General features: G+C 45.1%; 2 protein-coding genes across 2 annotated transcripts; both read left to right on the top strand.

Moving 5' to 3' along the window:
* The first annotated feature begins 4,219 nt into the window (after positions 1–4,219).
* Positions 4,220–11,118, top strand: RPP14 (ribonuclease P/MRP subunit p14). The gene is made up of 6 exons (XM_082848103.1): positions 4,220–4,539; positions 7,078–7,175; positions 7,273–7,357; positions 9,717–9,793; positions 10,483–10,561; positions 11,013–11,118. Exons 2-6 carry the CDS (start codon positions 7,099–7,101, stop codon positions 11,067–11,069), a joined length of 375 nt encoding a protein of 124 aa, XP_082704229.1. The 5' UTR covers positions 4,220–4,539; positions 7,078–7,098; the 3' UTR covers positions 11,070–11,118.
* Positions 11,119–11,187: 69 nt separating this feature from the next.
* Positions 11,188–11,831, top strand: HTD2 (hydroxyacyl-thioester dehydratase type 2; the record flags this gene model as incomplete). Its single annotated transcript, XM_082848102.1, has 1 exon — positions 11,188–11,831. One exon carries the CDS (start codon positions 11,188–11,190, stop codon positions 11,692–11,694), a length of 507 nt encoding a protein of 168 aa, XP_082704228.1. The 3' UTR covers positions 11,695–11,831.
* Positions 11,832–12,324: the final 493 nt, after the last annotated feature.

Here is a 12,324-nt window from a genome sequence, read left to right as displayed (position 1 = left end):
ACTGAGGTCACACCTTGGGCCCCTGCATGTGGGATCTAGTTCCCTGACCAGGGATCGAACCTGGGCCCCCTGCATTGCAGGATGGATTCTTTACCACTGGACCACCATGGAAGTCCTTGGGGTACAAAAGCCTCTCTGTGTTCCCTGTTTCCTGTTTGTAGGAAAACGCTTTAGTCTACTAGGCCTTCCCTGAGTTCCTGAAGAGCAGATTCAAGAAGTTACTAATTAGGAAAGTGAGGGAATGCAGACACAAAGTAAAAGCAGTTAAGAAACAATAGTTCAGTAATAAAACACAGTCCTAGTTCCTCCTGGAGGGATATGCATAACAATCGGACACGTATCTTTGAGTTGCTCGGCTGGAACTAAGGACCCACCCTACACCCCCTGCAGGTGGAGGATGGTGACTACATGCTGAGCACAAGCACTAGACCCCAGACAGGTTGGAACCAGAAGGTTGATGAATAGGATTCCTGAAGCATCAGCTGTTACCTCACCACCAAAGAATTGGAAGAAAGTCGTCCACCCTGCAGCCCTCGCCCCAAACGTTGCCTTTAAAAGCTCTTCCCTCAAAGCCATTGGAGAGTTTGGGTCTTTTGAGCATGAGCTGCCCCTGCTCCTTGCTTGGCCTTGCCATACACCTTTCTCTGCTCCAAACTCCGACCTTTCAGTTTGTTTGGCCTCACTGTGCCTCAGGCACGTGAACTTGGGTTGACCAAGTCTTTTATTGAAAGTAGCAATTTAGGACTTACCTAGGGGCGCAGTGGTTCAGAATCCCCCTGCCAATGCAGGTGACATGGGTTCCAGCTCTGGTCTGGGAAGATCCCACTAGCCGCGGAGCAGCTAAGCCTTTGTGCCACAACTACTGAACCTGCGCTCTAGAGCCCACGAGCCACAACTCCTGAGCCCACGTGCCACAACTACTGAAGCCCGTGTGCCTAGAACCTGTGCTCCGCAACAAGAGAAGCCACCACAATGAGAAGCCCTCACACCGCAAGGAAGAGTAGCCCCTGCTCACCGCAACTAGACAAAGCCTGTGCGCAGCAACGAAGACCCAACACAGCCAAAATAAATTAATTAATTAATTAATCAATTAATTTTCAAAAAGTAGCGATATATTGGGTCTATTTCAGAAATGTTTGCTGAAATACTCTTAGGCCAGGTTCGAGAGGATTTTTTTAAAAAACTCTCATAGTCTCTCTCTGTCTCTTTCCAAGTCTTTCTGTCTCTGTCTCTCCTCCCCCACCCCTTGCCCCATCTCTGTTTCATCATTTTGTCTCATACCCGTCTGTCTCCATCACCCACACAGACACTCTTAACAGTTGGAAACCTGATTCTTCTGATCCGTCAATCTTTCAAATCTTCCAGCGTCACTCCTTTAACCATACAGACTGGGCTTTCCCATCAGCCGCTTCTCCCTCCCCCTTTCATCCCTCCCACACTGGATGACGTTCATACAACCCTTCCATTCCTCGAAAGGAGGCAAAAAAGCAGTGCGAGTGGTCACAGATGGCGCAGTGGAAATGTCCTCAAGTTACCTGCCCGCGGTCAGGGCCAGAGGGCAGCGGTGCTGGGGCTGCTGTCCTGGTATCTCCAGCTACCCTTGGGGCCCAGTGTTGCTCTCTGGGCTGGAGATCACCAGGATGTGGGCCTGGGGTTGCCAGTGCCTGTGATGGGATGAGGGTCTTGTGGGACCATAAGTCCAGTCAGGGTGAGGGAGAGGATGTCCTCTGAGCAACAGGACAGCCCCTCTCTCTTGGCTCCTGGAGGAAACTTTCTTTCCATGGTTTCTGGATCTTTGGTCTCTAAACCCTCAGGACAATGACTAGGAACCTCAGGGCACATGTAGAAGGCTGCCAAGCTCCAGCAGGGGATGAGAGGAGAAGAAGGGATTCTTAGGGGCAGGAAGTGACACCATGGTGACAATCCCAGTGACCCAAGGTGAAAGCTGGCTGGGATTGGGTAACTGTTGCTGAAGGGCAACTATTAGTGTGAGTGTAGGTCTGCAGTCCCTTACCACATCTCACAGAGCCAGATGTGATACCGAATTCAGAAATTTCAGACTTTACAGAGGTGGTATTTTATGTATACCATACGTTGTGCAACACCCCCAGTGGGATCTGGGGCAGCTTTACATGATCCAATGCATTCGTATTTCTGCTGTATGCTCTATGCATATCCACAGCAAATGGGACAAAAGCTATAAAGAGCTTCACCGCAGGTAGGATTAAGCATTATGCCAGATGAAGAAAGATTTGGTTTCTGGATTTTTCTTGGATTTCAGGATTGCAGATAAGGGACAGTGAACCTGCACTCCCTGTCCCCCTCTCTCTTACCTTGGCGGGTGGGGGTTGGAGCTGACATCTTGAGGAAGAGTCTGTTCTTCCAAGGTGGAAAGAGAGACATCCAGATGGGTGTGGTCCACGGCTCCACCTGGTGACCATTAGGGGCAAGTCCTGAATTTTATTTAACAATTATCAGTATTCTAAAAGTGATGCCCTGTCACTTTAAAATAAATCAAACAAAATGAATGCTAAAACATTGTGAGCATCTCCTATACCCTCCACACAGCCCCACCTGTCTTCCATCAGTCCACTTGGAACCCTTCTAGACATTATACTTATGTATATATGTATGTGTGTGCACACATAGACACAGACATATGTGTAACTGGATGAGGCAGCTACTGAGCCCAAGTTTGACTGCTTGCCGCTCGAAAGGTCAGTACTCGAGAGACAAGTGTTGGTGAAAAAAGTTGTTTTGTTCAGGAGGCCAGCAACCTGCGAAAATGGTGGACTAATGTCTGAGACCATCTCCTAGTTGTGGGTTAGAGGACAAAGGTTTTAAAAGGGAGTTTCAGGAGTGCACAAGCAGGGGACTACGTGCAGAACAGCACGGTCAGCTCCAATAATCATCTTGAGATGGGTCGTGCAGTGGTCTGGTCAGTGTCATCTTGGTGTTTTTAATGTGTACTCTATTAGTAATTTACTCCAGGGTTGGTCTGCTTCCACCTCCTTAAGTTCAGCCCCTGGAATTCTCAAACAAGCAAGATTAATTCTCTCGTAGTTAGACATGGAAGGAATTTTGTAGCCGGGAAGGCTCCACAGGGTCCTGCTTGGTTTCAGTCCCCCCTTTTCTTTGCTACCCTTCAATCCTGAGGGGAACAGGGGTGGGACAAGAAAGGGAATAAAGTTTTGGATAGGGAGATTAATCATAAACTTGTCAAGGGAACTCAGTTTTCAGAGAACTCGGTAGGAGTTGAGTGCCAGACACAGGATAGCAGTGGTGAGCCAACAAAGACAAGGCCCCAACCTCATGGGCTTTACACTCAAGTTTTGGCAGCCCCGAGGCCCTCTCCCATGTATACCCCTGACTCATATCACACAATTGGTGGTAATACGGTGCAGTGTGGAGAAAACCATCTGAAGTCAGATGGCCCAATCCACCACTTATAACTGTGATCTTGGGCAAGTAACTTAGCCTCTTGTACCTCAGTTTCCACCTCTGTAAAATGGGGATGATCGTAATAATAGTTACTTTACGACTGTGTGAGAGTTCCATGAGATAACATATATAAAGGTTTTTGCATAGTACCTGGCACAAAGTAAGCACTTGATTATTGAATACACACGATATGTTTCACGAGCGCAGGGGCCATATCGTCTTGTTGCCAGTGCCTAGCACATAATAGGGGCTCAGCAAGTACTTACTCAATAAACGAATAGATGAAACTTGGCTTACATTCGGAAATAGGACCATCTGGGTTTTTTTATGTCAACCCAGACAGAACACCTACTATGCGCTGGGAGCCACAAGAGACACTGAGAACCGGTTCTGTCCTTGGGGATTGCTTTATTTAGGAGATGCTCAGCAGAAGAGACGCTAGATATAAATTTTTTGAACGAATGAAGGCATAGATAAATGAATGATTGCGAAGCACGCTCTCGGGCACAATAAACATGCCCTGAGTCCCTTACCCTACGCAGACATTTGCGCACACGGCTTTCTGCAGCGTGGGCACTAGAGGGCACTAAGCATGGAGAGTCTCAGATTTAGAGTCACGCCTGGGTCCTTAGGAGAACTTCGCGCGGTGACGTCATATCCTCCCTAGACGTCACACATCCGGGGGCGGGACAGAGAGGAGCCAAACGTAAACACCCCGGAGTTCGGGCCGTAGGCTTCGGGGGAGCTCCAAGTCTTGGTGCACTCTTGCAGGGAAAAGGAGTCCGGGAGGCGTCAGACCAGTCCGACGGAGAGCGGGTAGGCGGATAGCAGGGCGGCTGTTTTCCGGGAGTGGGCTCAGTTGGCCGCACTGGTGACGTATGGACGCGCGCGCCTGGGGCGCATGCGCAAGGCGGAAGGACGGCGGGCAGCGAGGAGCGGTCAGCGGTACCTACCGCTCCGGCCGCGGACGCCAAGAGCTGAAGGCGAGGCTGGGCCGCCAACCTCCCCGGGCTTCTCTACAACGCGGTCTTAGTTGCGGAGGGCGGCTGAGAGGACCGAACGGGTCACGTGTGCAGAGCGCATGCGCCCGGCCCCCAGGTGGGCGCTAAATCAATGGCGGACGTTAGTCTGAGAAAGTTGAAAACGACTTAAGTGCCCAACAGTACGGGATCGAGGATTCTGGGTTTTTTTGTAAATCGTTGACTTCGTCCCAAAGTTATATATTGAATGCTTGCTGTATGCGATGTATTGTTTTAGGTTTTCGGGAAACATCAGAGAACAAGACAGAAAGATGCCTGTTTCTTTTGGAATGTATATTCTAATAGGGCGGGGGAGGGAAGTACGAATAAAGAAGAAATGAATTTCACAGTTATGTTAGAGGGTGGTGAATGCTATGAGGAAAAAGTAGAGCAGTGGCATGGGGGGATGACATTAGATCTAAATGCCACTGGAATAAATGGAGGAATGAAATTAAGCAAAGCCATGAAGGAGGCAAGGGAATGAGCCGTGTGGCTATCTGGAGGAAGAGTATTTACAGCATGTGGAAAAGTAGGAGGGAGGCCCAGAGGCGGGAGGGGAAAAGCTAGGAGGCCTGTGTGGTGGGACTGAGCAGGGGAGAGCGGTAGGACGTGGGGTCAAGGTGGTGGGAGGAACCAGTGGTCCAGATCACGGCTGTAAACGCTTTGGCTTTACTCTGAAACGGGAATCTTTGCAAGGTTTTGAGCAGAGGAATGATGTGGCTTGGATGGTTTTTAGTAGGGTCACTCAGGCTGCTGTAGAGACTAGATTGGGGAGGGAAGCAGGGACACCTATTACTAGTAGATCAGGTAATGAGCATCCCTACAGCCACCAAAAAGGCTGACTTCAAAGATGATGATGACAGCCACCATGGGAGTGCTCACATTTTCCTGGTGAGCCTGGTGAATATGCCGGGCTGTAGGGAGGGTTTCACAAGCATCATCTCCTTTAATCTCAGGACAACCTGAAGAGGGCAGAGCTATCACTCACCCTGAGGCTCAGCCCTGTCAGAGGTGACTGCTCAATAAACACTTGCTCCTTCAGTCTTTGTTTTTTTGTAAAATAAACATAACCTAAAATTTACCATTTTTAACTGTACAGTTCATTGGCATTAAGTACATTCACGTTGTTGTACAACTATCACCATTATCCATTTCCAGAGTAGTCCTGAAATCTTTGTTGTTATTGGCATCCTAAGCCCCAGTCCAGTCTCACTCCCCTACCTCAAGCAGCCAACTCCTCTAGGGTAGTCCGTAACACTTAAAAAACACCTATCGTGTGCCGGATAATGAATGGAATGACTGAGGGTCCTGTTCTCCTTGCCCCTTTAGTCGGGGAGACTCTGGTGACGGGGAAAGAAGCACCAGGTAACTATTGCTGCAGTCCTGAAACCAAAGATAACTCTTGAACATACAGGCCTCACACTACCACCATTTGATCAATCCTGTATTCAGAAAGTGATGAATACTCTGTGCCAAACTCAGTAAATATTCGTGTTTGTTGAATGGATGGTTGGATGTACCTGCTTGACCCTGACTTCTCATTTTCTCTTGAGGTCATCATTTGGGGGTAGTTGGAAGTGGGCCCAGAGGGGTTTTTGTAAATGCTGGTCTATAGCTATGTGACCTTGGAAAAGTCCCTTTCCTTGGTTCGGCCTCAGTTTCCTGGTCCCTTTAGTGGGGGAACCAGACGTTAAACAAATAGACAATGTTAAGAGATTGTGTAACAAGAGTACCTAACTTAGGGTGTCACAGAAGACCTCCCTGAAGAGGCAGTATTCCTGGAAGAGGTGAACTTTAAGCTAAAATTTGAAAGATGAGTAGGAGCTATCCAGAGTGAGAGTGAGGTAGGGGTGGAGCCAAAGGACAGGGATTCTCTCCAGGGGGGCTAGCATGTTCTGAGCTCTTGAAAGTTCCAGATCTGTTAGAAATGGCTTGAGTGTCCGTTCCAGAATTCTTCTTAAGACCTTTGCTGTTTAAGCTCAGTCTTTTGCAGGGCTGCCAAATAGCCCTGTACAGGCCTGGCTTCTAGACAGAGAACAGGCAAATCCAACGTGCGGGAGGCCAGGAGAACTACCACCCCTCATTCTTCTGTTAGTGTTCTATGTTGACAGAGCAAATAAGAAGAGGGTCTTCGGTCCCAGATTTTACTCCTTTACGCTTTTTACTTTTTTTTTTTTTTTTTGTATGAATAGGCATGATGCCAGAGTGGTCTTGAGGCAGCTCAGGAGTGGTTGGAATCTCTGTGTGCCTCTGGGCAGGTGTTAGCTATCTTTGCTGAGCCTCAGTGTTCTCTTCTCAAAAATGGGAATACTGATAGCTTTTAGCTCATGGGATCATTTTGAAGACATGACCTAAGTCATGTAAAGTGTTTAGCACAGAGCTGTGTACTCAGTAAGGGAAAATGTTTGCTGGGATTAAATAAGAGTACAGTGGTCTGGCATATATAAAATATAGAAACTTCCATTTTGTCTGTATGGGTAACATCAGTTTGACCAGAATTAGATAAGTTATTGTACTAAGAGTTCTTTTAAAAAATCATATAGGTCAAATTCTCATTAAAAAAGTGAAAAATAGCTTGTGTCTTGGTAATTTCTAGCCCCCTTGACCCTTCATGTAGGTGTGATCAGCACTGGAAAAGATGCCAGCCCCAGCTGCCGCATATGAAAGAATAGTTTACAGAAATCCCTCTGAGCACCACTACATGAAAGTCCACCTGTAAGTTCAGTCTCCTGAGTTTTATTTTCGACTATTTTATGAATGTGAATGGCATGAAATTTAATGCAATGCATTTTTTAAAAAATATTTTTTACAGAGAATTTCAAGATCATGGCATTGGACTGAATGCTGCACAGTTCAAACAGCTGCTTATTTCAGCCCTGAAGGACCTGTTTGGAGAGGTATGGAATCACTTGGTAGTTTGAGCACTCCTAAGGTCTTTGTAAGACATAGTGAAAGGACACTTTTCCCAACATTATTTTAAAACTTTAAAACCACATTTGAAATTGCAGAAGCAGACTTTCAGAAGTGATGAGTTTTGTGTAGGTTTGTTCTCATATGCCTCCTAGTTGACAAGAACTTGTTAGACAAATGTTCAGTGTAGTGCAACTCAAAGTATGGTGTAGACTGGCAACCTGCAAACCGCTGGGGTTTTTTTGCCTGTTGTGGCTTGTACCAGAATGTAAATGAGCACACCGTTTCCTTTACTGAGACAGTCTCCAATGAAAAAAAACTGAGCTGAACTAAACAGTGCGCTCACTGATATTGTTGATTTCCACTCTGGCGCAGCTCCTTATCACAGACCAGCACTTTGAGTAGTCTGTTTTCGCATTCAATTGAAAACAAGTAGAGTTTTGAAGAGAGAACAAAGACAGATGATTCTCAGGAAATTATTTCCTGATACATATTCTATCAAATTAAAATCTATCAAGCACTCATCAAAATAAAAACTTTTACTCTGTGAAAGATTTGGTTCAGAGGCTGACAAACAGACTACAGACTGGGGGGAAGATATTTGTAAACCACATGTCTGACAAAGGACTAATATCTAGAATATATAAAGATCTCTTAAAACTCAGTAGTAAAGAAAAATACCCAAACACTCCAATTAGAAAATGGGCAAAAGTGGGAGTTCCTTGGTGGTCTAGTGGTTAGGATTCGGCGCTTTCACCGCGGAGGCTCGGGTCCTATCCCTGGTTGGGGAACCATCCCGCGTGCCACATGGCATGGCGTGGTGCAGCCAAAATCCAAAAAAATACTCTTAAAAATGGGCAAAAGATATGAACAGACATTTCACTAAAAAGGGTGTACAGTTGGCAAAGAAGCACAGGTATGGAAAGATGTTCAGCATCATTAGCCATTAGGGAAATGCACATTAAAACCACAATGACACATTACTATACACTTGGCAGAATGACTGAAATGAAAAATAGTGATAACACTAAATGCTGGTGAGGATGCAGAGAAACTAAATCACTCATACATTGCTGGTGGGCATGTAAAATGGTGCAGCCACTTTGGAACAGTTTGGCAGTTTCCTTTTAAAAACTATGGTAGTTGTTTTTAAACTACCCTACAACCCAGCAATTGCATACCTGGCTGTGTATCCCAGAGAAATGAAAACTTATGTCCACACAAAAACGTGTACACAAATGTTCATAGCAGCTTTATTAGTAAGAGCCCCAAAATAGAAATAAGCCACGTGCCCTTCAGTGGGTGAATAGTTAAACAAACTATGGTACATTCATACCGTGGAATATACTTAGTAATGAAAAGGAATAAACCATAGATACACCTGACAAATTGACGGAATCTCTAGAGATTTACGCTGAGTGAAAAAGCCAATCCCAAAAAGTAATATACTGGGTGATTCCATGTATATAATGCTCTTGAAATAACATAATTATCATAATTATATAATCTAGAGAAAGATAAGTGTTTGCCTGGGTTTAGGGATGAGGAGGAGTGGTGGGTATGGCTGTAAAGGGGGTCGAAGGAGAGAGCCTTGTGATGCTATAGCTCTTTATCTTGATAATGGTAATACTTAAATTAAATTACCTGTATGGTAATATTGCATAGAACTACACACATGTACATGTAAACAAATATGAGTGCATGTATAATTGGCAAAATTGGGATAAGCTCTGATTTGTTATTTTCGGTTTTCTGGTTTTGATACTGTACTGTAGTTATGCAAGATGTTGACACTGGGGGAGGCTGAGTGAAGGGTGCGTGGAATCTTCCTGTACATTTTTTTTGCAATCTCATGTGACTAATTTTTCAAAATAAAAAGTATGAGAAAAAAAATCCATGCACCCTCTGTATGTCAAGTATAAAACCTGGTTCCTGGGGATGTAGTTGTAAACAAACAGACATGGCTTCTGCCTCATGGTCTTGGTTATTTTAATAGGAAACCATCTTGAACAATTAATGGCAAGAACGATGAGTATCTTGAAACAGGAAGTATGTGGGTCCTGTATGTGAAAGAGCGTAGCAAGCAGTTGAGCTTATTAATCTTGGGAATCAAGGAAGGAGCAATTTAAACGAAGACTTGCGAAAGGTAAAGAGGCCTTAGCAATATGAAGAGGTACAGGAAGAATGTTCCAGGCAGGGGGAAGTTATAAAAAAGCAGGCCCAGTACTCCAATCCATTAAATAAAATACTGATTTATTTGAGAAGAAAAGCAGTTGACAGAATTAGTTATTAGAGTTCAAGAGTAATGATGATAATAGTCTGCTGACAGCATTATTCCATACTTAGGTTGATGCTGCTTTACCCTTGGACATTCTAACCTACGAAGAGAAGACCTTGTCAGCCATCTTGAGAATATGCAGCAGGTACGACAGACAGTGGAACACTTCTAGTTTAACAGAGCAGAGAGACGGATGGCAAAAAAAGAGCAAAGGTGCTCTCCTCTGAGAATGAGAAGAATTTTGTCATTGTGAACTCCAGCCAGCTTTTGGAAGTTTAAATTGGGGAGAATATGAACATTCATCCACCAGGAACTTACACCCTAGAGAGCCAAACTTGTGATTTGCTTACAACTATAATGTTTCCCAATTGATAGTCAGGGTTGCAAACTCAGAAGTGTATATTTTAGAAACATTCCTGATTGAGGTTCATGTTTTTCTTTGCCTTTGACATACTGTGCTTTTATTTTTTATTTTATATTTATTTATTTATTTATTTATTTTTGCGGTACGCGGGCCTCTCACTGTTGTGGCCTCTCCCGTTGCGGAGCACAGGCTCCGGACGCGCAGGCTCAGTGGCCATGGCTCACGGGCCCAGCTGCTCCAGCAGCATGTGGGATCTTCCCGAACCGGGGCATGAACCCGTGTCCCCTGCATCGGCAGGTGGACTCTCAACCACTGCGCCACCAGGGAAGCCCTGTGCTTTTATTTTTAAAGTTTTCTTATTTTAAATAGGTTTTCTGGTAGAAACTACTTTCTGGACCATCATAAACAAAAGTACTAGGGAGATGTTGCAGGGACAAATCTTTACTTACGCTTTCTCGATCTTTCCGTAGTGGTCTTGTCAAATTGTGGAGCTCTTTGACCCTGTTAGGATCCTATAAAGGCAAGAAATGTGCTTTCAGAGTGATTCAGGTAAAGACCATTCCTTCACATATTCCAAATGAGCTGAGTAGTAGACCAAACTACTTATTAATATGTGTCTCATTTTTGCGCTTGCATAAATCTAGTGTTGTTAACATCATCCAGCTGGGAGGGGAAAATTCAGGGCTTCATTAATTACAAAAATGTGAGACAAAGCACTTAGGTTTTAAATTTTATGGGGGAGGTTTGGGAATAAAACTTGGAACACCTGTGGGAAAGTCTTAACTTTTGTTGCTTAATGCCTAGCGCCTAATGTATTGGAATGCTCTTTCTGAGTTTATCATGACCACTTATTTATCTAAGGCTAGCTCTCAGGATGCTCTTTAAAATGCTACTACCTCACTTTGGCTTATCCTATAGAATAGGGCATGTTTCTACATTGTACTGTGTTGTGGTGCAGTTTTCTCCTGATACTGCCTTAAACTTTTTCTTTCTCTTATAGGTTTCTCCATTTCTCCTTGCATTATCTGGTAACAGTAGAGAACTAGTATTGAATTGAATAGTCTTCAATTTCAGAAGTATTCCTCGCTCTCAAAAGTACATTTTGGTGCCAGCATAATGTATGAAGACTGAAACAGCCTAAAAGCTCCTGTTGATGGAATTTGAGACCTCTGAAGATGCTCCCAGTAATTTCTAGCCATCGCCTTGGGTGGGGTAGGCTTCAGAGGAGTATCTGCCTGAACCAAGCAGTGCTAAACAGGCAGCACTTACAGCATGTGCACATCAGAGTTGGAGACCGGGCTGAACTCAGTAGGGCCTTCACACAGAGGGATGTGGCTATCTTCTCAGAATTAACAGGGGATGTCAATCCTTTGCATTTGGATGAAGATTTTGCAAAACACACCAGATTTGGAAAGACGATTGTACATGGAGTTTTGATCAATGGACTTATTTCAGCTCTCCTAGGTACTAAAATGCCAGGGCCAGGCTGTGTATTTCTTTCCCAGGAAATTAACTTTCCAGCGCCTTTATATGTTGGGGAAGTTGTTTTAGCTTCTGCAGAAGTGAAAGAGCTGAAGCGGTTCCTTGCTATTATTGCAGTGTCATGTTTTGTACTAGAAAGTAAAAAGACTGTTATGGAAGGCTGGGTTAAAGTTATGGTCCCAGAAGCTCCCACGTCCTGAAATATGTCTTTAAAGATGCAAGTGCAGACATCAGTGTTACTATTATTGAACAGCCTCTGAGGAAAACAGGGATTGCTGTTCTTCACCAAGGAGGGGCTGATGGACCCATAAACCCACATTGGTGGAGGGGAGCTGATAGAGGGGTGTTCCATTGTCCACTTATGCTTTGGCCTTATGCCTCACACAGGCTTAAGTATATTTATTATCTGTCTATAGGGAATTCCCTGATGGTCCAGTGGTTAGGACTCTGGGCTTTCACTGCCATGGGTGCGAGTTCAGTCCCTGGTTGGGGAACTAAGGTCCCGCAAGCTGTGTGACACAGCCAAAAAAAAAAGCAAAGAAAAAGTGACTAGACGAAATCAGAGGTGGGCTTCCTTGGTGGCACAGTGGTTAAGAATCCACCTGCCAGTGCAGGGTTCACGGGTTCGAGCCCTGGTTCAGGAAGATCCCACATGCCGTGGAGCAAGTAAGTCTGTGCACCACAACTGAGCCTGTGCTGTAGAGCCTGTGAGCTGCAACTACTGAGCCCGCGTGCCACAACTACTGAAGCCCACACCTAGAGCCCGTGCTCCGCAACAAGAGAAGGCACCACAGTGAGAAGCCCGAGCACCACAACGAAGAGTAGCCCCT

Source organism: Leucopleurus acutus (assembly GCF_964270905.1).
Source record: "Leucopleurus acutus genome assembly, chromosome: 10".
Taxonomy (NCBI): domain Eukaryota; kingdom Metazoa; phylum Chordata; class Mammalia; order Artiodactyla; family Delphinidae; genus Leucopleurus; species Leucopleurus acutus.
This window is presented reverse-complemented; position numbering and strand designations above follow the sequence as displayed.